Genomic DNA, 25,144 nt, shown 5'->3' on the forward strand with positions numbered 1-25,144 from the left:
CCCCTAAGTGCAAGTAGATAAATAGGTACCCCTCCAGCGGGAAGGTAAACGGCATTTCTGTGCGCTGCTCTGGTTCGCCAGAAGTGGCTTAGTCATGCTGGCCACATGACCCAGAAGCTGTATGGCGGCTCCCTCGGCCAATAAAGCGAGATGAGTGCCACAACCCCAGAGTCGGCCACGACTGGACCTAACGGTCAGGGGTCCCTTTACCTTTAATGGCCAGCCACAAAATAAAAACATCCAGACTTAAATCCTAGCATGCAACCTGAAAGCTCACACTTTCAGTCCGTACAGGGAATTGATGGATTGAGCTTGATGGATTAAACCACTGGCCCACCTGGTCTAGTATCCTGTTCTCATAGGAGTCAACCAGATGCCTATGGGAAGTCCAAAAACTGGACCTGACAGCAACAATTCTCTCCGCACCTTTGCTTTCCAGCAACTTTTTGCTTCATTGATTTGTTATAGGGTCTATGTTTGCATTTAAAATGCTGTGTGGGTTATATTCTCTGCAAACACGCCTATCTCTCTCACACATATTAGAGCAGATATATAGGCCAAAGGGAGGAGTCACTGTAGTTTTACAAGCTTTTTTGGAAGATGTGAATCCTGATTTGAGGTCAATGGGCTAGATTTGAACTGGCACAACCAGTTCTCTTTTAGCCTTCTGGCTACTCTCCCTTGGCTTTTGTTAACAGGATTAAATATTTGTGAATATAAGCTAATTAAGATGCACAAATAGACAAAAGGAATTTCCTCCTCTTCCCCTGGAAAGACATTAAACCCATTTGTAATCGGCACAATTGCATGCTTTCCGTCAGATATTACGCTGTCCATTTTCAGCTGCCCCTCTGCACACTGATCTATGTGTTTAGCCTGCAGTAATTAGGAGGTGGCAACATTTTTCTCTGAAAAGCTTCATTTGCAATTTCTGCAGATCAAGGCTGCTATTAAAGAGACAACCACAGAGGACAGTTGGAAAGCTGCCATTTCTACTGAGTTCAGAACCAGACTTACCGTATTTTTTGCATCATAACACTCACTTTTTTCCTCCTAGAAAGTAAGGGGAAATGTCTGTGCGTGTTATGGAGGGAATGCCTACGGGTGGCATGCCTACGGATTTTCCTCCTCTAAAAACTATGTGCGTGTTATGGTCGGGTGGGTGTTATAGAGTGAAAAATACGGTAATTTCCTGCAACTATTATTGCTTATACCATTGTTGTAAGTTGACGGTGCATTTGTGGCATCCCACAGCTCATTTCAGGATCTGACCATAGATGTTGACATGTTTTAATCTCTCTTTTAAAACTTGCTAACCTTTTAATTATCCTTAAATGTTGTTTCTAACTGTTTTTGTTGACAACTGTAATATTTCTTGTAAACTGCCTAGAGGTTTTACCTGTGCTTTTTTTCTTTTTTTTTTAAAAAAAGTTTAGGGGTACTCTCATTTTGGCTCAATAAAATCACCATTTTATAGTTCAAATCGGGAAAAATAAATACAGTAAATGGACAAAATTACAAAGATTCACAAAATGTTTAGGGGTATGCATACCCCTGCGTCTCCCCAGAAAAAAACACTGGGTTTTACTACAATCAAGCAGTGTATACGTTTTGTTAAATGAAAAATATGTTAAGTACCAGAAAAATCTTAGAAAACAAAAGTAAATCCTATTGACCTTGTGTTATCTGACATATTTTTATCCCACCTTTCCATAGTAATCAAAATAGCTTATGTTGTAATTAAAAACAAAACTATACAGCAATATATGTATTAGGGAATAAACACAGGAAGACTGGGAACTTGCCCACAAGTCTGTCAAACTTCAGCACTTTTAATAAGGCTGACTAGAATTCATTATTTTCCATTTACGATGATGAAATTAGAGAGACAAGGATCCCATGTGGAAATTTTCAAATCCCTCCACGTGCTTTCTTGTCAGCGCACCAGCCTGCAGGGGTTTCAATCCTTTGCACACTTTCCTCGGAGGAAGCCCACTGAAAACTTACATTCGGAAAGTATTATTGTACCGGAAGTGGATACAACGCTCCGTTTTAATCTGCCCGCGGCTGTATCTGCGAATAGGTTTTTTTGGTTTTCAACTCATTTCGCTATTTACTGAGGTTGCTCATACTCGGGAAATGCAGAAAAATAGCACAGTGCAACCCGATCTAACGTTAAGTTTTGCACGAATTAAATCGTACTCAGTTACCAGGGACTTCCTCCTAGGTAAACGTGCTCAGGACGGCGGCAGCCCGTCTCTCTGCAAGTTTACTCGGAAGCAAATTCCCTCCGAACTCCATGGGAAATAGTGCCATTGAAGAGTACTGGAAGTGCGGAGCTACGGGGGAGGGACGGCTTTTGCCCTCCTTCAGGCCTCGGGCTAGGCTGCTAAACCAGATCCCCTCCTTGCGGGTTTCCCGCCCCCGCGGGACTACCCACAAGCCCCATTGCCCGGTTTCTGGCTGGCTGCCCGTTTCCTACTGATTAACCTAGAGGTGAAACCAGGCTGCTGGCAAAAGCGGCCGGGCTGCGACTTCAAGGCCGTTTGCTGAGCATGCTCCGAGCTCTACCCGCTGCGCCGCCAGAGGAACTGCGCGGAGAAGCGGAAAGCACGAAGCATGCGTGCGGGGGCTGGCTTGGGTCGGCTGCTGTGGCTGCCTTGGGCGCTTCAGTGCCACCGCTCTTCGTGCAGGAGAGGGACGCCGGCGCGGCTTCTGCAGCCGTGGGTGCTGATCTGCCGCTCGCACGGCGGCCTCATGGCTCAGTACGGCACGGAGCAGCGGGGGCAGCTCCACTCGCCCGATTTCCGCCTTTACTTTAGTAAGTAGCCGCTCGGCAGGACCCGCGTGGGCAGCGCCAGCGGCGACGCTTCCTTCGAACGCGCCGGCGTTCTATAGAACGCTGCTGGCACATTCGCTTGCTTTCATCTTTGTTACATGGCGTTCTAGGGCGGGGCTTCAGCGCCTAGCGAAGACCCGCCCCTCTCTCTTCTCTGATGGGTGAAATTTAAGAGCAATTAAATAATAATAATAATAATAATAATAATAATAATAATAATAATAATAATAATAATACAGGGTTCTAGGGCAGGACTCGGGGTTGTTCCGCCCCCTTCCCTTCTGATTGTACTGTCGTTCTAAACGCGTAATGAATTACCGGGCGTCCTAGAGTGCTGTTTAGGGAAAGAATCCTTTCCCGGTGTCGACTGGTTATACAGTAATTTAAGATCCTTTGCTGGATCAGATCAGAGGTTAATCTAGTCCGCTGTTGGCGTTTCCTAGTGGGGGAGGGGGACAGTGATTCATTTTCGGGTGCCAACTGGAATCTGCCCTGGCGAGGCTCAAGCTTTACGTTATAATTAAATTACAAAAATCAAAGCCTGATTCAGAATTTGGGTGCGTGGCCTGCCTTGCACCTACAATCACTTTTCGCATGCCGCAGTGACAGGAGACTCGGTTCGTAACTCTAACCTGTGGATCTGAACAACTGATAACCCCACAAAGTACAAATAGCAAACATATTGCATGCGGGGTGCAAGTAGTGTAGAGCCAAGGCCACTTGTAAGCATCCTGGAGTGTGTATTGGAGAATAAGGCCATCTGGCTACTAGCCATGTTGGCCCTGCTCTGCTTCTGCAGTCGGAGACAGTACACTTCTGAGTGTCAGTGGTTGGGAACTGCAGGACGAGGGAGTGGTCTTGTGCTCTAGACCTGCTTGCTGGTTCCCCACAGGTGTCTGGTTGGTCACTGAGAATAGGATGCTCTACTAGATGGGCTATTGGCCTGATCCAACGCATGCAAGAATCACACATACACATCAGGCAGATTCTTCCATGATAGCTTAATTCTGAAGCAGCCTGTAGCAGTGGGGTGAAGCATCAGTATGTACAGTACTGGAGATCTTCAGATGCAACCAGCTTTTCCAGTTTGGAAACCATATGTGGACTGCCCATGTCTTCTTCTTCTTTGGCGAGTAAGATTGTCTTCCATAAACACGGTTTTAACAATGAGTCCGTAAGTGACTATGGAGGCCAATTCTGGATCCACATGTCCTTCCACAGTGGGGACATTGGTTTCTGGGCGGGATTTTATCACGGTGTGGGTTTGCCAAGTGTGCCTTCCTCTTAGCATGTTTCTCCCTTACGTCCTGAGTTTGAGTGTCTTCAAAGCCAACGACACCTTTGGTAAAGGCTGTTCTCCAACTGGAACGCTCGCAGGCCAGTGTTTCCCTGTTGTCGGTGTTTATACTACATTTTTTTAGATTTGCCTTGAGACAGTCTTTAAACCTCTTTTACACTTTCCATTTTTAAGTTCGGAATAGAGTAGTTGCTTTGGAAGACGATCGTCAGGCATCTGCACAACATGACTAGTCCAACGAAGTTAATGTTGAAGAATCATTGCTTCAACACTGGTGATCTTTGCTTCTTCCAGTACACTGATATTAGTTTGCCCATGTATGATGTATGTGCATTGCCGTGCATGACGTTTGCACGGGTTTTGCTGAGTATACCTGTGCTAGGAAGTCTTGGCCACAGCTAATAATAGTTTCCACTGTGCAATGAAAATAATAGGCCCTGCTTGTAGCTTGGGGCCACTGAGAACAACAAGTTCTCGCCAATCAAGCTCTTATCTTGGCTTTGTGGGCAAAATCCCCTGGTGAATGCTTGTTATGCAGGTCAGCCCTCTGTATGTTTATTCAGAAGTCAATTCAGTGTGCCCCGCTGCTGAGTAGACATAGAACTGAGTTCCTAGGAAGGCACACCTTGAATGCTTACTTTTCTCATCGTTGCAAAGCGTGCCCGGTAAGTGTTGCTGCATTTGCAGAGCAGATGTACAGCAGCCCTCGTGGTTAAAAAGTCCCATGAGAAGACTGGGGGAGCCATAGCTTAGGGATGGAGTGCATGAGTTGCGTGCAGAGAGTCCCACATTCAACCACCAACATCTCCATTATAGTATCTCCTCCCTTGCAGAGGTGCTATAGACTCGCAAGCAATGTACTATAGACTCACAGGTACTGTCCCAGTGTTGACCTAGTGACTAGCCTCCCATGAAGGTAGCTTCATACATTTATATGTAAATCTCCTCTACCATCTGATGAAATAAATCTGCATAAGCACACACAGCAGGTTAACCACGGCAGCAACACCTTCCTATAGCATGTTAGCGGTACAGTTCTTTGTGATTTACTCACTGTTTGTAAGGAATGATCCATCAAATGGTGAAATGTGGGCAAGTTCTAACACTGGTTGCTAGTCAGACAACATAGGATCTGCTACCCTAAGGTTACCAGATTTTTTTCAATGAATCTGGAGACACTTTTCAACTTCAATTGATTTTATATGGGGACTGATTTGTAAATCCGGGGACTGTCCCCAGGAAACAGGGACGTCTGGTAACCTTACGCTACCCTATTATCTAGAAAGTTAATTGAATTAATTGAGTTTTTTATCATTGGTTTCTTAGATCTGAAAATCATAGTGTTGAGGTGTTTTAGGTATGCTTGAATGTATATTATTGCTTACTGACTGTAGAGCAGGAAAGCAACCCAGCTTTTAAAACAAGCTGAAAACTAGTTCTCTGCCACGATAACGTGAATTGTTTGTACTTTGAAGAGGAGGTGGTTAAAACTGTATTGCCAGTGTTTTAGCTGAGCAAGCAGAGTTTATAGCTGAATAACTGCAAACTAGTTTTTTGTACCAGTAGAGATACAAGCAATTGTATACACTGCCTGTGTGTTTGTGCTTATAACGTTTTGTTTAATCTTGTAGAGAATTCAAAGGGAAAATACATTTCCCCATTCCATGACATTCCTCTGTTTGCTGGATCAAATGAGGTAATTAACACATGTAACACTCTTTATTTGTTGAAATTGCTGGAAGTTGAGATCTTTTAAGGTAAGAATGAGTCTTTCACTTTTAACCTAACTAGTTCTATAGTCATAACATTTTATTGTCAGGGGAAAAAATCATTTCAGCCGAAGTTTGATTTCATCCACATCTCATCAATTCTGAAATTATCAGTGACATTTGAGTTGTGATCTTGTTCTGGTAGAGGTCAGGAGACCTCATTAATTGCAATGGCCTGCTTCCTAAAGCAAAATTCACAGCAATGTGTGGTTACCATCCTTTTTTGCATTCTGGGTTCTTTGGACATTATTTGGGCTAACTTGTATGGTCCACTTGTTACTAAAATCCTCATGGTCATCTGATGTACTTTAAATGTGAGAAGCAAAAGTGAATATTCAGTACACAAATTTGTTACGCCTTAACTGCGTTATGTGCTTTTGAGAAGGTATTTTTTGTTTTGGGCAGAAGCAGTCAAAGAAGCACCAAGTCTAGAATTATTTGCAAGAATTGCAGTAATGAGGATTTCCTATTCTGGAAGATAGGACAGTCTGCCGATCCATTCTTTATTTTTTTATATAGCATTTTATTTTTACAAGAAGAGACCAGGATAGTGCATTCTATAGCAATCCTCGTGATTACAAATCATTACAAATTCAAAGATCAACACATCTCGGGGATGGGGAACCTCAGGATGCATTCCAGTCAGGCAAAATCTCTCAAGGTTTGTGCAAGCAGGAGTGGCCTAAAGGTCATCAGATAGAGAGACCTGGAGGGATGCACTTGGGATGCAGGTTCTCCACTTCTACTGTAGATGAGTTGCTCATTCAACAAATATCCACAACCTTTAAATAACTTTTTTTGGGGAGGAAGGTGTTGAGTCTAGTTAGCAAAGTCACAGTGCCAGACCTATTCACAGTAATTAGCCAGCAAACTCATAATATTTTTGAACACTCTGGTGCTGAGCTTGACACCCGCATTCGGTAGTCACTTTATCACTTGGCCCCATTTTTTAGACTTGTCTCTTTACGAGTTAGCCTTGTGTATTCACTGATTTTTCTATTTTCCTGTGCAGGATAAGGAGATTCCTGCAAAGAGATCGAAGAACAGTGAAAGTGAGGTATGATCACGGAGCCCTTTATTGAGATTATTTGCTATACCTAGTTTTGCAGGGGAAGGAGAAATGTGGGGGCCTTTTTAAAACTAAAGGCAGCTGTCTGATTGTTCTCTGATGTGTTCAGTTCCTTGCCTTCAAGCCAGGGTTGAGGAAAATTAGGGTGCAATAATTCTGGGCATCAGTAAGAGGATTTTGTTACACTTCTTGTCTTGTGTCCACTGTATGGTCTCAATTAACATTCATACATTTGAGCAAAGCCTGTGCTTGTCATTGCCACCAGTCCAGATGGAATTTAATTCGTATTTCAGTAGACAAATGTTTCAAGATACAAATGTCATCACTTGAAAGTTCTCAGATACCCTTTTTGTGTCTCTTTTAACTGGGCAACTTTTTTAAAAAAGTAAATCTGTCTGCCTATAGCAGGGACACCCAACTTCCAAGACACTGTGATCTACTCACACAATTAAAAACTGGCAGTGATCTACCCCTTTTTGGGGGTTCAGGTCAAAGTTGTTGAGCTTTTCTTAGGGAGAAAAATCACGTTTTTTTGGGGGGGACGACAAGCCTAAGTAATACATGGAAGAAGTTGCTCAACAAGAGATCACTAATGAAACAGCCTCGCAGCAGGAGCTCTGACTTCCGTTCTAGGGATCTGGAGGACGGGGGCGGGGGGAGGGGCTGGATGGATGGAAGAGCTAGCGATTGACCACAATCTACCAAAACCTCCTGGGGATCAACCAATAGATTGCGATCGACCTGGACATCCATGGCCTATAGCAATATTTTTCTGGAAGATAGCTATACAGTGGTACCTCGGGTTACATACGCTTCAGGTTACAGACGCTTCAAGTTGACTGTACCATTACAGGCCAGGGTGCGTGTGGCTGTGTTCATGTGTGCTGTTTTTGAACACTCTTCCACCTAAAAACTCCGCTTCCTTAAGAAGTTTACCAGGCCCACTCTGTCAAATCTGTAAAAATAGCTATGACATGGTTTTGTGGGACAGCCTTGCACCAGCCATTTTGCCTATAGCAATCATGAAGGACCATTCAAAGTTTCAGATTCCCCAGTGTTAAGTAGGACTGCCCATGAATTGATGATTTTTTTCTGGAACTTCATTCTGCTATCAAGAACTTTGTGGATTAATTTGCCATGCTGGTCATCTAGTTTATCATCACAGGCGTGGGCAGAGATTCTCACCTGAACTCTGGCTGGTCACATCACTGATGTTAATGTTACGTAGAGAGGGAGGGGGAAAGTGTTGTGAGATGTTGGTGTGGTGCAAACATACCAGCAGGAGCACCAGACTAGCTTTCCCAGTATGTCTGCATTTCATGACCCTCACAGCTGCCTCTTCCCCTCTACCTCTCCATAAACAGCCATGACACTACCAACCAGAGGTATAAATCTATGCAATCATCAGAATCGCTGTATTTGACCAAGCAGTTTCTTCCACTGATGCCCCATGCAAACAACTCAGATCTGCCTGTCACTTTCATCCTGTAAGGCAGTCTTCATGGTCTATGGCTGATGTTTGCCAGATGTAAACATCCCCCAAAATTAAACAATTTATTAGTTTACACCACACTTTGTCTGTAGATGTCTATAGATGTCTATAGATGTTTCACAGAGCCCATGGAAATACTGATAACCAAGGTTCTACCTAAAACTACAGTGGTACCTCAGGTTAAGTACTTAATTCGTTCTGGAGGTCCGTTCTTAACCTGAAACTGTTCTTAACCTGAAGCACCACTTTAGCTAATGGGGCCTGCCGCTGCCGCCACTCCGCCGGAGCACGATTTGTGTTCTCATCCTGAAGCAAAGTTCTTAACCCAAGGTACTATTTCTGGGTTAGCGGAGTCTGTAACCTGAAGCGTCTAATCTGAAGCGTATGCAACCCGAGGTACCACTGTATTTTAATATTGTATGGTGTGAATGTGGTCTTTGTTTGGAGGTGGGCCGTACTTGCCAATGGGCTGCTCTAACCATGTTTAGGAAGGGGAGGGACTGTGATGAGCGAGCATGAAGTCTTGAGGCTGGCTCCCAGCTGGCCAGCCATTGCCAGCAGAGAGCTAGCGCTGTGTTTCCTTTGACCCTGAAGAGTATGATAATAACCATGGTTGCTCTGTGCTCATTCTCTGTAGATTTGTGTGTTTCCCATTAATTTCTTAGTTGTTCCTTTCCACCCGCTTTTTCTTCTTCTGTTAAGGTTGTACTTAACATGGTTGTAGAAGTGCCTCGCTGGACGAATGCTAAAATGGAGGTAACCATGGACAGCAGCTTGCAAAAACGTAATACAAGTGGAGCTTGGCAAAAGTTTGTGGCAGTGCATCTTCAGGCCCGAAAAGGATTCTTTTGATGAGAGTATAAGATATATAAATTGTCAACGGCTTGAACACACCACAAACAGCATTTTAAATAAAGCCTCCCTTAAATGGAAAGATGCATTTAATATCACTTGGACTGGCATGTCAAGGGAATTCCCTAACCCACCCCAATATTTTTTATCACCATAAACAAATATGTTCAATGTACTGTTTCCTTCACTTTGGGAGATGGGGCAAATATATAAAGCTTGATGCTTTGTTGTGTTGTACGCTATGGGGATAATCAGTTGAATCATTTTACAGTAATCCTCCTTTCCCCTTCCTTCCCAAATCTCTCCTCTCCATTTTGCAACATGTTCCAGATTGCCACAAAGGAGCCATTGAATCCCATTAAGCAAGATGTAAAGCAGGGCAAGCTGCGATACGTGGCAAATATCTTTCCCCATAAGGGCTATATTTGGAATTACGGGGCCTTCCCTCAGGTAATGTGGTCCCCCCCCCTCTGTGTGAAAGTTTTCTGTCGTCTCAGTAAAGTCTAGTCATAAATCTTGTAATTTTTTATGAATGCAAAGTGGTTGCATGGAAAACAAAGGTGTTCAGGAGCCTTGTGCATTGGCTAAAGGGCTGGGGAGACATTATGTAACAATATTTGCCCATTAGTTTTGAGAAGTATTTAAAAGCAGAATGTATGTGTTCCTGGTAAAATAGTCATGCAGGCTCATAGTGGTCTGATTCATGCAGAATTGTAGAGTTGGAAGGAGCCACAAGGGTCATCAGTGAAGGCGTCTTTTGCCCAACATGGGCCTTAAACTCAAAACGCTTCAGATTAAGAGACTATCATACTGCTAAACAATGGTTTATTAAACTATGGTTTACTAAACCATGGCGTAGCATCATGTGTGAACCCAGTCCAGTAGCTTAACTATGGTTTATCGACTATGGTTAAAGGTTGCCCATTAACCAATGTTTGTAGCCGATTTATAAAACTTAGGTTACATTATCCTCATCTTAGCATTTTGTGTGAGACTGGACCTACTCCTCAATTACGGTTAAGGAGTTGTCATGTCCCCAAAGCTATAGACCCACAACAAAGAGCGATTTTCCTGGCTTTTCCTCCTTAAATGGGTGAACCTAATAAACCAAGATTTAAGTCATTGTCTGCCAGATGTTTCAGTTTTAACTATACTCTATTAACTATGGTTATCCTTAATAATGGTTAACATGAACCATGGCTTAATGTTATGTGTGAACCAGGCTAATGCCCAGGGGTTTTTCTGCATAATGCATTTATGTTATATTCAAAACTTTGGGCAGATGGTGAATAGCATCAAAGTGGAGGTGGGACAACTGCTGGCCTATTGTGCCTATTATGAATCTGTTCCTTAGCACTGATATGTCATTCATTATATTTTTGCCCAGGACTTTATGTCAAAACACACACCCCCATCCTGATTATAGCTTCACAATACCTTATAAAAGAGGGCTGTTACTTTTCTACAGCAGAGTGAAGATTTGATCCAGATCTCTACCCTAGCCAAACATCCTGTAACATGTGCCCCTCACCCCCAGAAATTGTTGGACTTGAACTCCTACCATACCTGACACTTGGAGCCACACATCATCTGGAGGGCCACAGGTTCCCCTGTGTTATTTGTTGGTGACACCCGTATGCCGTGGTCTCAAGGGAAATGAGAGCCACTATTAAACCTAGTCGATGCAAGAAGCATAGCTCTTTATTTTTGGAATCTTTATAACCTGTACAGACCAGTAATAAGGCAAACGTTGATCACCAGAGCTGAAATTTGAGATCTTTCCTTGCTTCCAACAGACTTGGGAAGATCCCAATCACAAAGAAGATAGCACAGGATGCTGTGGTGACAACGATCCCATTGACGTCTGCGAAATTGGTTCCCAGGTCTGTGTTAACTACTTGCTCTAGATTTTAATCTAATGTTTCAGCCATTTATTTTCTATTATGAAGTAGGAGAATAGGCCGCAGCAGTCCAACTGGGAGATAGGGATCAAAACCTTAGTTTAGACCCGTGGTAAAGGTAAAGGGACCCCTGACCGTTAAGGCCAGTCACAGATGACTCTGGGGTTGCGGCGCTCATCTCGCTTTACTGACCGAGGGAGCCAGCATACACCTATTTATCTACTTGCACTGCATGCTTTTGAACTGCTAGGTTGTCAGGAGCAGGGACCGAGCAATGGGAGCTCACCTCGTCGCGGGGATTCGAACCGCCAACCTTCTGATCGGCAAGCCCTAGGCTCTGTGGTTTAACCCACAGCGCCACCTGCATCCCATGGTACCTGCAACCAAATATTGCAGAGTTTCATTTTAGCTATACAGGGTTCTAGCCAGCTAGCTGTAAACTAGCTGTGAATGCTCAAAGAAGTCCAGCAAGACATTTTCCTTCTTCCCTCCTGTTTTCCATTTTCCCATTCCAGATGACGCTTTACGCTCTGTTTCCAGTAAGCATCTGCAATGAATAGGTGGTGCTTGCTTGTTTTTTTGCACTTCTGCAAACCTTGGGGTTCCCTCAGCACCCTAATACCTCTCTCAACCCCATTTTAGCTCTAGTATTGTTGGTACTCACCACTTGAGTTTGCTATTAGAGGGAGCGATGCTCAGACCTTGGGAGATGAAACAACACCACTGATGCAGTAGAAGCACGCTGGAAAATTAACACGTCTAGGAAAGAAACTAGGACATAGCTGAAAAAAACAATTGTGGAGTCTTTCCTCTTTGCAGTACTTTTCTAATTCAAAAACTCGTTTTCTATGCTTTTAAGGTTCGAACTCTCGGTGAGGTGGTTCCGGTGAAGGTCCTTGGAGTTCTTGGTCTTATTGATGAAGGAGAAACTGACTGGAAGGTCCTTGCTCTCAGTGTGGATGACCCAGAATCACAGAAGATTCATAGTAAGCATTCTTAACCTCCCTGTTAAATCACCCATTGCACCTAATCTACAAATATCCTGTGTTTTAACTGTCATTGTTAGGAACCTTGAGAGTTGTGAGGCTCTATAGAGCATTGAAGATTGCAAGCAGAACTTTCTCAGCTTGCCCACCAAGCTACAATTTGTAGTGTTTGGGGTCAAAGCCATTGTAGCTAAAGAGGTTAAAAATTGGCTTGAGTTTGTGTTTATTAGATCTGAGTTGCTTTGTGACGTGTGAAGGCATTTGAATTTGTAACACAGAATCTTTTAATGGCGTGACTCTTTCCAGTATATATAATACCCATCAGTATTGTTACTCTGTTGACGTTTGGTACCTTAAAGACTAAGATAATTTGTTATGGCATAAGTTTTCATGAACTGGGTCCACTTCTTCAGATGGACAAAGCGTTAGCCTGAGTTACATGTGGATGCAGGTGAGAATTGTAAACAGAATTGTAAACCGGAGGGAAATGACACGTTTAAAGTAAGCACAGTGATAATCGCAAGATTAACAGCTGCCATTTTTATTTGGAAAACGTATCTTTATTCTTTTCAACCTGAAAGCAACTTCCTCCAAGTTTTTAAGGGACTCCAGTCGGTCCACCAGTTACGACATTTTATGGACAGGGATGACTTGGCCCCTGAACTTCATGCTCTGGATTATTGCAATGTGGTCTATGTGGGGCTTCCCTTGAAGACTATTCGGGAACGTCAATGGGTCCAGAATGCAGCAGGAAGATTTCGGCTGGGTTTCTATCTAGATCTCACATAACCCTTATTTTAAAAACAGCTACACTGATTGCCAGTTCTTTTTGGGCCCAATTCAAGATGCTCTTGTTAGTGTTTAAAGCCCTAAACAACTTAGGCCTGTCTGAAAGGCCCTCTCGAGGGACCATCTTGATAGTTCCTGTACCTTAGGAAGTCTGGGGATGGGTGGCTTGGGAGAGGGCCTTCTGAATGGCAGCCCCAAATTGTGGAACTCTCTCAGAGGTGTGTCTGGCACCTTCATTGTACAACTTCTGGTGAATGCTGAAGATACACCGCTTTACCCTGGCTTTTTGACACTTGAGGTGTGTATATTGTTAGAGCCCACCTGGTTTTGTGTTTGCAACCTGTTCTGGGACCTATATTATTGCTATTAGTGTTCAGTTCTCCAGGTTTTTTTCAGGTGCAAAACCAGAACCATTAACGTACTGTATTGGTTCTCCACAGATAGTGTTTAAATATGTTGAGCAGCAAGGAAGATTTATGAATGCATTGGAGTGTATTTGAATAAACATTCAATATTGAGCAGCTTGAAACGTGTGTGAGCTCCCTTCCCCCCGCTGCAAAACATTGCAAATGCCTTTATATTGTCTGATGTGGTGCTTCCTGTAAATGTTTAGAAGATGTCATTAAAAACATATGTCCTCTTCCCACAGGCTCCCCCCCCCCCCCGATTGCATGCTGCAAATTGGGTGTGTTAGCTTTGCTAGAAAAAGAAAAAGGGAGAGGGGAAATGGCCACACGCGCATGTGGAGACACACACATGCACACAAAGTACCGTATTTTTCGTCCCATAGGACGCTCCGTCCCATAGGACGCACCTACTTTTTGGGAGGGGAAATAAAGGAAAAATTTTTTTCCTTTATTTCCCCCCCAAAACCAGGTCGGGGAACAGTGGGATGGCGGTGCTGCGCCTCCCGGCTGTCCCCCGAGCTTGTGGGGCTGGCCGATGTCTGCCCGGCGCGAGGGGCGCTCTGCTTCAGGGCGCCCCACGCGCCGGGGGGCAGGCTGCGGACACCTGCGCGAAGCACGGGGCGTCCTCCGGAGGGCGCCCCGTGCTCCGCGCCTCAGGCTGCCGCCCGCAAGCCTTGCGCTCCCGGGGGGAGATCCCCTGGGTGCGCAAGGCTTGCCGACACCTGCACGAAGCACGGGTGTCCTCCGGAGGGCGCCCCGTGCTCCACGCTGCAGGCTGCCGCCTGCAAGCCTTGCACGCCCGGGGGAACTCCCCCCGGGCATGCAAGGCTTGCGGCTAACTTCCTGGAGCCTGGAGAGCGAGAGATGTCGGCGCACTGACGCCTCTCGCTCTCCAGGCTTCAGCGAAAGCCTGCATTCGCCCCATAGGACGCACACACATTTCCCCTTCATTTTTGGAGGGGAAAAAGTGCGTCCTATAGGGCGAAAAATACGATAGTTATGTACAAATTGTTTCTCATGGTGCCAGTCCCAGTAGAGTTGCGAACTGGCATTCAGTTGCTCAAGGCTGCTTTCATGCGTTCATCAGAAACATGCACCAGTTCACATTAGTGATCCAACTAGCCTGGCGTTGTCTGTTTTGACTGGCACCAGCACTCCAAGATCTTGCTGGGGCTGAGGGGGTGGGGAAGGAGCCCAAAAACATCCTGAAAACTCCTCCCCCTGGTCTTCACGATCCTTTAACTGGTGATGCCAGAGAAGAGCAGTGGCTCCGTGGTAGATGAGATGCTTTGCGTGCAAAAGGTCATGGTATCTCCAGATAGGGTTGGGAGAGATCCTGGTCTGGAACCCTGGAGAGCTGCTGCCATCCATTGTAGACAATACTGAGCAAGATGAGCCAGTGGTTTGACTCTGTATCAGGCAGCTGCAAGGTCCACACGAACCTTGAATCTCCTGTGTGCTCTGCCGCTGAATGATGGTACTTCCTCATTATGGAGGAAGAGAGTCCATTATTCACCTTGGAGGCACTTTTAGGCTTGCCAGGGAGTTGTGTGTGTGAGTCATAACTCCCTGCTGCTCAGTGGCATAGCATGGGTTACTAGTGCCCAGGGCAAGGCAAGTATCCTCAGCACCGCTCGCTGATAAGCTGGAACAAAGGGTCAATAGCTCACAGCGCCTTATGAGTGTTGGGCACGGCAAAGAGCGGGATGGGGGATTGATCAGGAGTGGGTATCTTTCTGAAACCCATGCAGAGGGTGCCCAAATCTGCTCCTCAGTCTACCCATGCAAACATTGGGAGATTTTCTGTGTGAGGAGGAAAGAGCGCTATTTTTTATTTTTATTATTACTACTTTCTCTTTTTTTTCCTCTTGAAATTTTGCTCCCCCTCGAATTTTGCACCAAGGGCAACAGCCCCCCCACACTATGCCTGTGCCGCTGCTGCCTCAGACAGAATTGAGCCATCATGTACAAAGCATGCCTTATTCTTTCGACAACAGTGGAGCGGTAGTTGCTGTGAAAGTTTGCTGCAAGATTCTTCCTGTTGTGTTCTAGTGAGCCTCCATGCCAAATCAAGAAAAAATACAGAGCTTCTGTCTCTCAACAGGGCGATGATGTACCTGTGTAAATCGGTGGAACTGCCTCCTGAGCTGCCAAAAAGGAGCAGTCTCTAACTCAGCCTTTCTAAGTCTTTTGGACTCCAGCTCCCATCAGCCCCAGTCAGCATGGTCAATAACCAAGGATGATGGGAGTTGTAGTCCAAAACAACTGGCAGGCACCAGGTTGTGGCAGGAGAACCTGCGGCTCTCCAAATGCTTTTGGACTACAACTCCCATCTCCCCTGGCCGTCAACTATGATGCCTGGGACTGATGGAAGTTGGAGTCAAACAACATCTGGAGGGTGTTCCCCATCCCTGATTTGGAGTGCAAAACCAGTGTAGTAAATTACATAGACTTCCAGTGTTGGTTTTCAGAATCAATTGTGTACATTTATGGCACAGTAACTGAAATTATATACAATGCACAGTATCTGTTGTGCATCCAGAACTCTTTGCAAGCAGGGACTAACCCATAACCCATTGACTTTAGATTTACAGAAACCTCCATGCACTCACTCACAGAAATGAATCAAATTGTTTCTATTTGTAGGGTGTGTTTTATTGGAGACCTTGCAGGTGTCACCTTGTAGACCAGTGGAAGCACTTGCGTGTACATTTAGACCCGATGGAGTTGGGGCAAATTGGGATGTAGCGCTATTTTGTGTATAAGTATAGATACCTGTTCTTCTAACCCTTTGCAGATATTGATGATGTCCGGAAGTTCAAGCCAGGTTATCTTGAAGCTACGGTTGACTGGTTCAGATTATATAAAGTTCCCGACAGGAAACCAGAAAATCAGTTTGCTTTTAATGGCACTTTTAAAGACAAGGTGAGGTACTTCCTTGTGAAAGATGACGGATTTGCTAATGGTTCTTGTTGAAATTGTACTCTTTGGAATAAAACTTTCAGAAGAGTTCTGGAATCTCATGCAAAAAAGGGGTGGGAATCTCCAGATAGAGTAAACTTTTATTTGTGTTAAAAATGTACACCTGATATTTCACCTTTATAGTTCCATGCTCAGCTATGGAACAAAAAGTATTGAGCCTCACCATGTAGGAATAAAGCAGAAGTAGTTAACACACAGGGTGCGGGCCAAATCTGGCTGGCCAAGCCACAAGAAGTGACCCTCCAGCCCTTCCCCTCTCTGCAATTTTATCACTCCATTTTGCCAGATAATAAATCTCCCTGTCTCTCTTGCTGAGGGTGATTTTTTTATATATATAAAAGAGCTCTTTATCTCCCTATGGAGGATCTCTGAAGAACGTTCTGAGTGATCTTTCGTCTCTGATCTCGGCAGTCATCGCCACAAGCGCTGAGATCCGAGATAAGCCCCTCTACATCTTCTGTAAGAGTACAAGACAGTGTTTTCTTCCTCTCCAGTGCTGGCGTGTGAGGAGGGTTCAAACCCTGCCTTTTTCGACAGATCCATTGACGGTGATGGGAAGGCTACCAATGCTGACTTTGACTATGTGCATGTGCGAATATGTCTTTGTATTTGTGTTCATACGCAGGTGTGGAGGTCAGAGGGATGGAACAACTCACCTTCGAGGAGATTACTTGATACTTCTTAGTTTAGGGGGAAAGGCAAGCAAGGCAAGGAGCATAACAGAGATGGCATGGAGAACGTGGAGAAGGTTTTCCCGCCTCTTTCATAATCCTTGAGCTCGGGGACATTCAGTGAAGCCGAAAGCTGGAAGATTTGGGACAGATAAAAAGAAAGGACTTCTTTAAACTATTGAACTTGCTCCCACAGGAGACAGTGATGACCGCTATCTTAGAGGAGGACACAAATTCTTGGAGAAGATGGCCTCTACCTACCCATGATGGCCATGCTGTGCCTCCTTAGTTGGAGGAAGCAGTGCTTCTGAGTACCAGTTGCTGGAAGTCACAGGAGTCCTGCATGTAGCTTTCCCACAAGTCTCTGGCTAGCACAGTAGCCTAAGGCACAAAGAGGGAAGAAAAAGGTTGGGGGTAACGAAACTCTTATGTTGGGGGAGGTCCAAAAAAAGACCACTCCCGGATTCTGCTAGCGATTGAGCCAGACATGAGCTTTGGAGCTCTTCACTGTGAGAACAGGATGCTGAAATAAATGGGACATTGGCTTGATGCAGCCGGCCCTTGTGGTCAGCAGTTGTCAGGGTTATAAGCAGATGTCAGGGAACTGCCATCGGCTCAGAGGCGAGGAATAGAAGGGCAGTTGTATTACAGGGAGCCCACAAAAATCTTGCGAAGCAGTTCCCTTCCGGGGAGGAGGAAAACCCCACCTCTAGTGGGGAAGAGGTGCAAGGACCAGAGGATGCTGGTGGGAGCCTTAACACCGCTTCTGGGCAAGCCAGACAGGAGGGAAACACGCCCTTGCCATCGCCCATACTGCGCAGTAGCCTAAGGCGCAAAGAGGGAAGGAGAAGGTTGGGGGTAACGAAACTCTTATGTTGGGGGAGGTCCAAAAAAAAAGACCACTCCCGGATTCTGCTAGCGATTGAGCCAGACATGAGCTTTGGAGCTCTTCACTGTAAATAGTTTGCACCAAAATAAAACCTGTAAAACACAGGTTTGGAGTCCTGCCTGGTTACTCTTGAGCAACCGCAACAGCCATCTGACAGCAGATTTTGAAAGATTGTGACAACAGCAACTAGAAAGATATCCAGTTAGTCTTGTAGACAATTCTGCTGTAACTTAGGATGTTTTGGAAGAAAACCCACCTTGTCTTCCCAGTGCCTGTGACTTCCAAATAATTGCATGGTCGTTTGAAAGCTTCCCTTTCCTGAAGTGCATTGTTGTAAGCTCGTTGACGGTCTGCAGTGTTCTCCCTCTTTGAGGTTGAATGAAGCTCCCAAGTCTCAGTTATATTCTCAGACTGACCTTAATTAGACACTTTCCAGCTGTTTTACTGAGGTCCAGGGAGGGCCGTTGGCATTTAAAAAATTAAGCATCTGCTGAAAAGCTTTGCCTAGAGCAGAGCCAAGGCATGAACTGAATTATTTCACTCTCTGTTTGAACTGGCTTGGAGAGGCTTCACAAAACGGTTCTGGGAATGCTAAGAGGCTTTAGTCTTTCCCCAAATATGGCTTAGTTCCCATGGCCTGCATGAAGCATAGCTGTGCTCAGGCCATTTCATTCTTATGAAATGCGCATTCTCATTCCTGGTGTGTTTCACCCCCCCCCCTTCTACTTTTTTGGGAGCAGGTCAGTGTTTTGTTTGGAAGTTTCCACAATGTTTGGTCTGAATTGGGGGAGGTTACAGCTTCTTATTTTTAGAATGGAAGTGGCTTAGCAAATGTATTGGGACCTTCCAAGCTCTTGTTCAGCCTGTAGTCTTTTTTTTTTTTTAAATGAATATTTATTAGATTTTCCAATTTTATATAAACACAAAAAAAGAAAAAGAAAAATATTAAAAACAATTCAGTTTCAATAACAGTTTTTCAATCACATATTTCTTTGACTTCCTCATACCTCCCCTTCTTGTTCTCTAGTTCACCTTATTAATTCAGCAAATCCTAATCTCTTGACATTCCTTTTAAAATAAAACCTTATTTTCCATTCAGCTTTTTTTTAAATTTAATAACATAAACCATTATAATCCCCATTATCTTTATCATAACAGCTAGTCCCCACCAAAGTTCAAACCAACATCTTTTCAAAATTCATTAATTTTATAATATTTCTGTAGATAATCCTTAAATTTCTTCCAATCTTCTTCTGCTGACTTTTCTCCCTGGTTGCGGATTCTGCCGGTCATTTCTGCCAGTCCCATACAGTCGATCAACTTCATCTGCCATTCTTCCAGAGTGGGTAGATCCTGAGTCTTCCAGTGCTTTGCTATAAGTATTCTTGCTGCCGTTGTAGCGTACATAAAGAAAATTCTGTCTTTCTTTGGCACCAGATGGCCGACTATGCCCAAGAGAAAAGCCTCTGGTTTTTTCAGGAAGGTATACTTAAATATCTTTTTCATTTCATTATAAATCATTTCCCAGAAGGCCTTAATCTTTGGGCACGTCCACCATAGGTGAAAAAATGTACCTTCAACTTCCTTACATTTCCAGCATTTATTATCGGGCAAGTGATATATTTTTGCGAGCTTGACTGGGGTTATGTACCACCCAGCCTGTAGTCTTAAGTGTTCTTTGAGTTCCTGTTTTGTTTTGCAAATCATACAATGTAACATTGATTTTAAAGAGGGGGTGGAATCACACCTTATTGTCATTTTTTTAAAAAACAGGCATTTGCTTTTGAAATCATTCAATCCACCCATGAGTTCTGGAAGGCTTTGCTTCACAAAAAGGCTGATGGAGGCGCCATAAAATGGTAAGCATTCACTTGGCACCCGGATCTATTGAAATCCAGTGTGAATTAATGCAAAATTGACATGGATGGCTTTTATTACAGTGGTTCCCTTTCTGTTCCTGAAGATCACTTCTGCGTACTGCCTTTGTTGGCAATTTCACTTAAATAAAATAATCAAGTCACAACCGCATGAGCCCCGCAGATTATTCAGTAATTAAACCGTAGTAACGGCTCAAAAATAAATTGGCCTGTAATCTCCCACTTGTAATTTTGCTCACAAAAAAAGAGAGAGGAAAACCTTGGCTTTTACTTGAGGATATATTGAGTTCCTTGACTTTGCTCATTCTAGGGCCTCATCTGCACCAGAGGTTTAAAGCACTATGATGCTGCTTTAAACAGTCATGGCTTTCCCCAAAGAATGCTGGGAACTGTAGTTTGTTAAGAGTTGTTAGGAGGCTCCTATTCCCCTCACAATTCCCAGAGTTCCCTGGGAAGTGGGGTTAATAGTTAAATCCAGGTTGAATCCTGACAAGACAGAAGTACTGTTTTGGGGGGACAGGAGGCAGGCAGGTGTGGAGGACTCCCTGGTCCTGAATGGGGTAACTGTGCCTCTGAAGGACCAGGTGTGCAGCCTGTGAGTCATTCTAGACTCACAGCTGTCCATGGAGGCACAGGTCAATTCTGTGTCCAGGGCAGCTGTTTATCAGCTCCATCTGGTACACAGGCTGAGACCCTATCTGCCCGCGGACTGTCTTGCCAGAGTGGTGCATGCTCTAGTTATCTCTCGCTTGGACTACTGCAATGCGCTCTACATGGGGCTACATTTGAAGGTGACCCAGAAACTACAACTAATCTAGAATGTGGCAGCTAGACTGGTGACTGGGAGTGGCCGCTGAGACCATATAACACTGGTCTTGAAAGACCTACACTGGCTCCCAGTACATTTCCGAGCACAATTCAAAGTGTTGGTGCTGACCTTTAAAGCCCTAAACTGCCTCGGTCCAGTATACCTGAAGGAGCGCCTCCACCCACATCGTTCTGCCTGGACACTGAGGTCCAGCGCCGAGGGCCCTTTGGCGGTTCCCTCGCTGCAAGAAGCCAAGTTACAGGGAACTAGGCAGAGGGCCTTCTCGGAAGTGGCACCCGCCCTGTGAAACGCCCTCCCACCTGATGTCAAAGAGAAAAATAACTACCAGACTTTTAGAAGACATCCGAAGGCAGCCCTGTTTAGGGAAGCTTTTAATGTTTAATAGGTTATTGTATTTTAATATTCTGTTGGAAGCTGCCCAGAGTGGCTGGGGAAACCCATCCAGATGGGCGGGGTATAAATAATAAATTGTTGTTGTTGTTGTTGTTGTTGTTGTTGTTATAAACTACTCTGGGTAACACCAGCTTCTTATGTTCCTTCCTGTTCACGTTTTCCGTCATAGCACTTGACAGTAATGCCCCAATTGTTGGTAATTCTGTTCTGTTTTCAGCACCAACACCCAGCTGGATACCAGTCCATATTGCTGCAACGAAGAGGAAGTGCAAGCTATTGTGCAGTCTGTAAGGGAATTTTTTTACATCCCAATTCTTAAATGTATGTCATTAATTGAAGCATAAAATTTCCAAGTGTGCAGCGAGGTGTAAAACAGAGGAAAGGCCTGACTTGAAAATTAAATGGAGAACACAGGTAGGGTGTTTGGGTGTGATGGAGGGAACGGGGGACTGGGAATCTAGGTGGCAAGGGGTAAAAATATTTCACAGCTTTAAGTACTGTTTTATTTACCATTTCTCAATCGGAGTAATTCCATTACCAGTCTTCTCAATGCAGTGAATGCATTTCTCTCTTTACTTATTTCTCTGAAAGCTCCATAATGCTGGATTTTCTATCTCACTAATACTGAGGTGGACCATTTGTATCTCGCCTACTCAGTGTGCTGGCTTTGATTTGCCTGTTGTCATGTGCTACTAGCACTTAAAGCTCATTGAGTAGCAGCAGTATACTCTTAATCACAAAGAGCATACTTTATTGCCTTGTGAAATTCAATGTATCTTGCAGGAAAAGATAAAGTGTGTGTGTGTGTGTGTGTGTGAGAGAGAGAGAGAGAGAGAGAATTATTTAAAATATTATTTTCAGTCCATCCACATGTTTCCATTTTCTTTTTTAAGAACACAAAAACTTAAGCAAAGGAGCTAAAAATATCAGAGCCTGCTTTTATCCTAAAAATAAAGCCTCGCGTTCTGATCTGTTTATAAATGGGCTTTGCCAGCTGCAATGATTGCATCAGTTACATCGAGAGTTTTCCGCCGCCCCCAGGAGTGTTCCCAGCTATTTAGCCAGCTGATTTTTAACTATTAATGCCCTGAAGTGCCCATTTTGTAAACTGAGTCATGGCAGTTGCACAGATGCAGCCCGTACAAGGAAGCTCCTGTTTTCTATGAAGAATCTAATCCAAGCTTTCAGAGACGCTTCTTCCCCCACTTTTGATTACAGCAGAATGCATAGTGCATGTTCAGAATGTACAGCTCATGGTTTAAATGTGCTGTAAAAGTATGGTGCCTTTCAGTGCAACCTTTTTATTAAATGAAATGTATGCTTGTTTGTTTTTGTTTTGTTTTGTTTTTAAATCCCTATGCAAAGTCAGCCCCTTTTTGTGTGTGCATGAGCTCTTCAGCTCAGCCTCCAAATTGCTACACCCTTCTTCAATTAACCCTAAGTGTATGCAACTGAATTAATTGCAAGTTCTCCTTTTGTTGACCGCTGCCTCCCCTTCCCTAGTTTCCCCTAGTGTCAAATTTTTGATTTATAAGCTTGTTGGATCGCTTTGCATGTTGGTGATGCAAAGTAAATACAGCAGACTGTTCTTTCTGTAGATTCCATCCCCCGCAGAAGACTATCCTGTTTCCAAAGAAGGTAAGACCCATTTTCCAGGTGTCTTCATCCCACAGCTGAAGCCTGCCTCTCAGCCATACATGTGATAATTTACACTCCTTGTTCAATGTCACATACAGTTTTGTTCTAGTTGAAAGCAATATGATTGTGAAATGGTGTCCTGTGGTCCTATTTTCTGTGACCATTCTTGAGCAAGTAGGATACCCCCCCCATCCCCAAAACACTGGAATGATGGCATGAGACGTTTGCACACCACCTCTAGAACTGGAATTCTTAAAGGAAATTCAAAATATCTTGTAGGAGGTTTTATGCAACTTAACATATATTATTATATCAGCGTCTTTGCTCCTTCTTGCTACTTGTAAGCATTGGTAACTGCTGGACATCTGTTAAGCATAAATATTTAGCAGATCTGTGAGATCAGGTTGGCACAAACTTGGGGGGGGCATCTGCTAGAAATTAAAAACATGTCTGTTTCCCTGCCCCTTTATGCTTGTTCCTGATGTTATGCTTTATGTTCTTAACATTTTCTAAGTTGCTTAGAGAAACTTTCTGCAGCAAGCAATTTATAAACTGAACGAATGATTATATATTGATTCATACACAGACAGCAGTGGTCTGTGTGTGAGTATTCTGTCCTTTTAAGGAACAGTCTAGTAATGAATAATATTTGTTCTGTTTTTTCTTTTAGTTGATAAGTGGCATTTTCTCAGGCAGTGATCATGAGCATTCCCTGAAGTCAGTCTGTGCCATCTATCTACATCTATCTATCTTCTTTACACACATTCATTTACTCTCTCTCTTTCACACACACACATTTTTTTTGAAAATATGCAAGAGAGTATATCACCAAATGGATTCTAAAGATACAAGTCTACATGTGCTGTGCAAATTTCTATCATGTAAATAAAAGCGGTGATTTTACATTCTCTTTGTGGTATTGTGTGTGCGTGAAATTTTAGATTGTTACCTAAAATACACTTTTAACCAAGTCTACCATTAGGTAATAACTGCAACCTCCCTATGTGTGCTTTACAAAGCAGATTGTGTTTTCCACCTTGCCCCACTTTTATTTTACTTTTTAGACAGAGCAATTAGGACTATTGACAAACATTGCCTTCTCTGAGCCTTCGTTCACCATCCATGCCCCCCCCCAAAGCAGTTATACCCAAATGTGCTGGCGTAAATAACTCTGAAACAGCCCTGTCACAAATTTTGCACTTTAGTACAGGCAACTCACCGATTTGTGCACAATTACGCACGCAGCGCCGAACCCAGAAGTGACCCGAAAATGTCATAAAGATGTCCCTAAAAGAGTGGAATGGGGGCAGGGCAGGACAGGGTGTTTTCAGACTTTTTCAGTGGGTTTCCGATTTCACACAGTGACCCGGAACGTACCCCTCCCAACACACTAACGGGAAGTTGTCTGCAATTAAAATTTTAGTTTCGTTTCAAATATGGCATAAAAATGTGTTTTTATTCCTTGTGAATTTTTAGCTACGAAGGTGAAAAAGAATGAGTGTGGTGTAATAAAGAGTGTTGGACCTGGGAGGCCATGGTTGAGTAAGGAATCGAACCCTGATGCTCACTGAGTGAATTTGAGCCAGTCACTGTCTCTCAGCCTGACCCTACCTCACAGGGTTGTTCTGAGGATAAAAATGGGGAGCCATGTACCCCACCTTGAGCTGAGGGGGGGGGGGAGCTAGTATATAAATATGTTCGAAGTAAAGGGCACTCTCCAGTCAAAAGCATTTTAAAACCACTGATTTGAAAGGAAGTGTTGGACATGTTCTTAAATATTTCCATTGGAATATATGTGCCACAGCAGAGCTACATATGGACTATCAGATACCTTTTCTTAGTTAATGCAAACAATTAAAACAATTGTGCGTTCCTGACTGCACAATTGACTTTGATTTTGTTTACGTAGCCTGGAGTTGAAAAGTAAGTTCTTATAAAGATTTGTGGCTCAGTTTAGGTCAGAGTATGCACCTAATAAATACTTGCTCTAAGAAGGGCTTCATTGACCACCAGTGCTTGGGTGGTCCTGACCGAAGTGAATGGAATGTGTTCTACATTAAATCAACAATAAAGTCAGCCGGACGTCTCTGCAGCCAGTGTTCTGTACTTGCCAGTTATTTACAGGCTCAAACATCTAAACAAGACAGAAAAGGGTGGAAAGAACAACTTGCTGGCATTTCTCTGTAGAATGGTGAGTAATGAAATGAAGTAGACTTGAGGAATTGCCTGAGGAAGAACTGAGAACCGTAAGATGTCTTGTGATGTGTGCGTTGACCTGGAGTTCTGAACATCTGTCAATGGCCACTGTTTAACTAGAATAACCGGAGGTTACACTGGACTCAGAGTTCAGTTATGTCTTATCTGCATGCAACAATGGGAGTGTTTGCTTTAGTCCACAAATGAAGCTGCCGTCTGCTGAGTTGATCTATCTGGCTCAGTTTTCTCCACACCAGAGTTTCCCAAA

The 25,144-nt window shown here is 44.0% G+C and overlaps 1 protein-coding gene across 2 annotated transcripts; it reads left to right on the forward strand.

The window, feature by feature from the left end:
- The first annotated feature begins 1,883 nt into the window (after nt 1-1,883).
- On the forward strand, nt 1,884-23,588 carry PPA2 (inorganic pyrophosphatase 2). Of its 2 annotated transcripts, XM_083571677.1 has the most exons (12): nt 1,908-2,821; nt 5,768-5,832; nt 6,918-6,962; nt 9,169-9,222; nt 9,649-9,768; nt 11,115-11,201; nt 12,079-12,205; nt 16,199-16,326; nt 19,717-19,802; nt 21,260-21,329; nt 22,641-22,680; nt 23,351-23,588. In XM_083571677.1, the coding sequence occupies exons 1-12, from the start codon at nt 2,620-2,622 to the stop codon at nt 23,377-23,379; spliced, it is 1,053 nt and encodes a 350-aa protein (XP_083427803.1). In that variant the 5' UTR covers nt 1,908-2,619; the 3' UTR covers nt 23,380-23,588. The 2 variants fall into 2 exon arrangements, 1 of the variants encoding a protein (XP_083427803.1); XR_014538442.1 differs by lacking the exons at nt 19,717-19,802; nt 21,260-21,329; nt 22,641-22,680; nt 23,351-23,588 and adding an exon at nt 17,547-18,803 and having other exon boundaries at nt 1,884-2,821; nt 16,199-17,414.
- Nucleotides 23,589-25,144: the final 1,556 nt, after the last annotated feature.

This window comes from Podarcis filfolensis (genome assembly GCF_964270895.1).
Source record: "Podarcis filfolensis genome assembly, chromosome: 9".
In the NCBI taxonomy this organism is placed as follows: Eukaryota; Metazoa; Chordata; class Lepidosauria; order Squamata; family Lacertidae; genus Podarcis; species Podarcis filfolensis.

What these genes read in the sequence shown, in the direction of transcription:
- PPA2 (XM_083571677.1), top strand. Translation starts at nt 2,620, where the DNA reads ATGCGTGCGGGGGCTGGCTTGGGTCGGCTGCTGTGGCTGCCTTGGGCG. An exon ending in AGAATCACAGAAGATTCATA is followed by an intron (nt 12,206 to 16,198) that starts GTAAGCATTCTT and finishes AACCCTTTGCAG; the next exon opens with ATATTGATGATGTCCGGAAG. An exon ending in GATGGAGGCGCCATAAAATG is followed by an intron (nt 19,803 to 21,259) that starts GTAAGCATTCAC and finishes TTCTGTTTTCAG; the next exon opens with CACCAACACCCAGCTGGATA.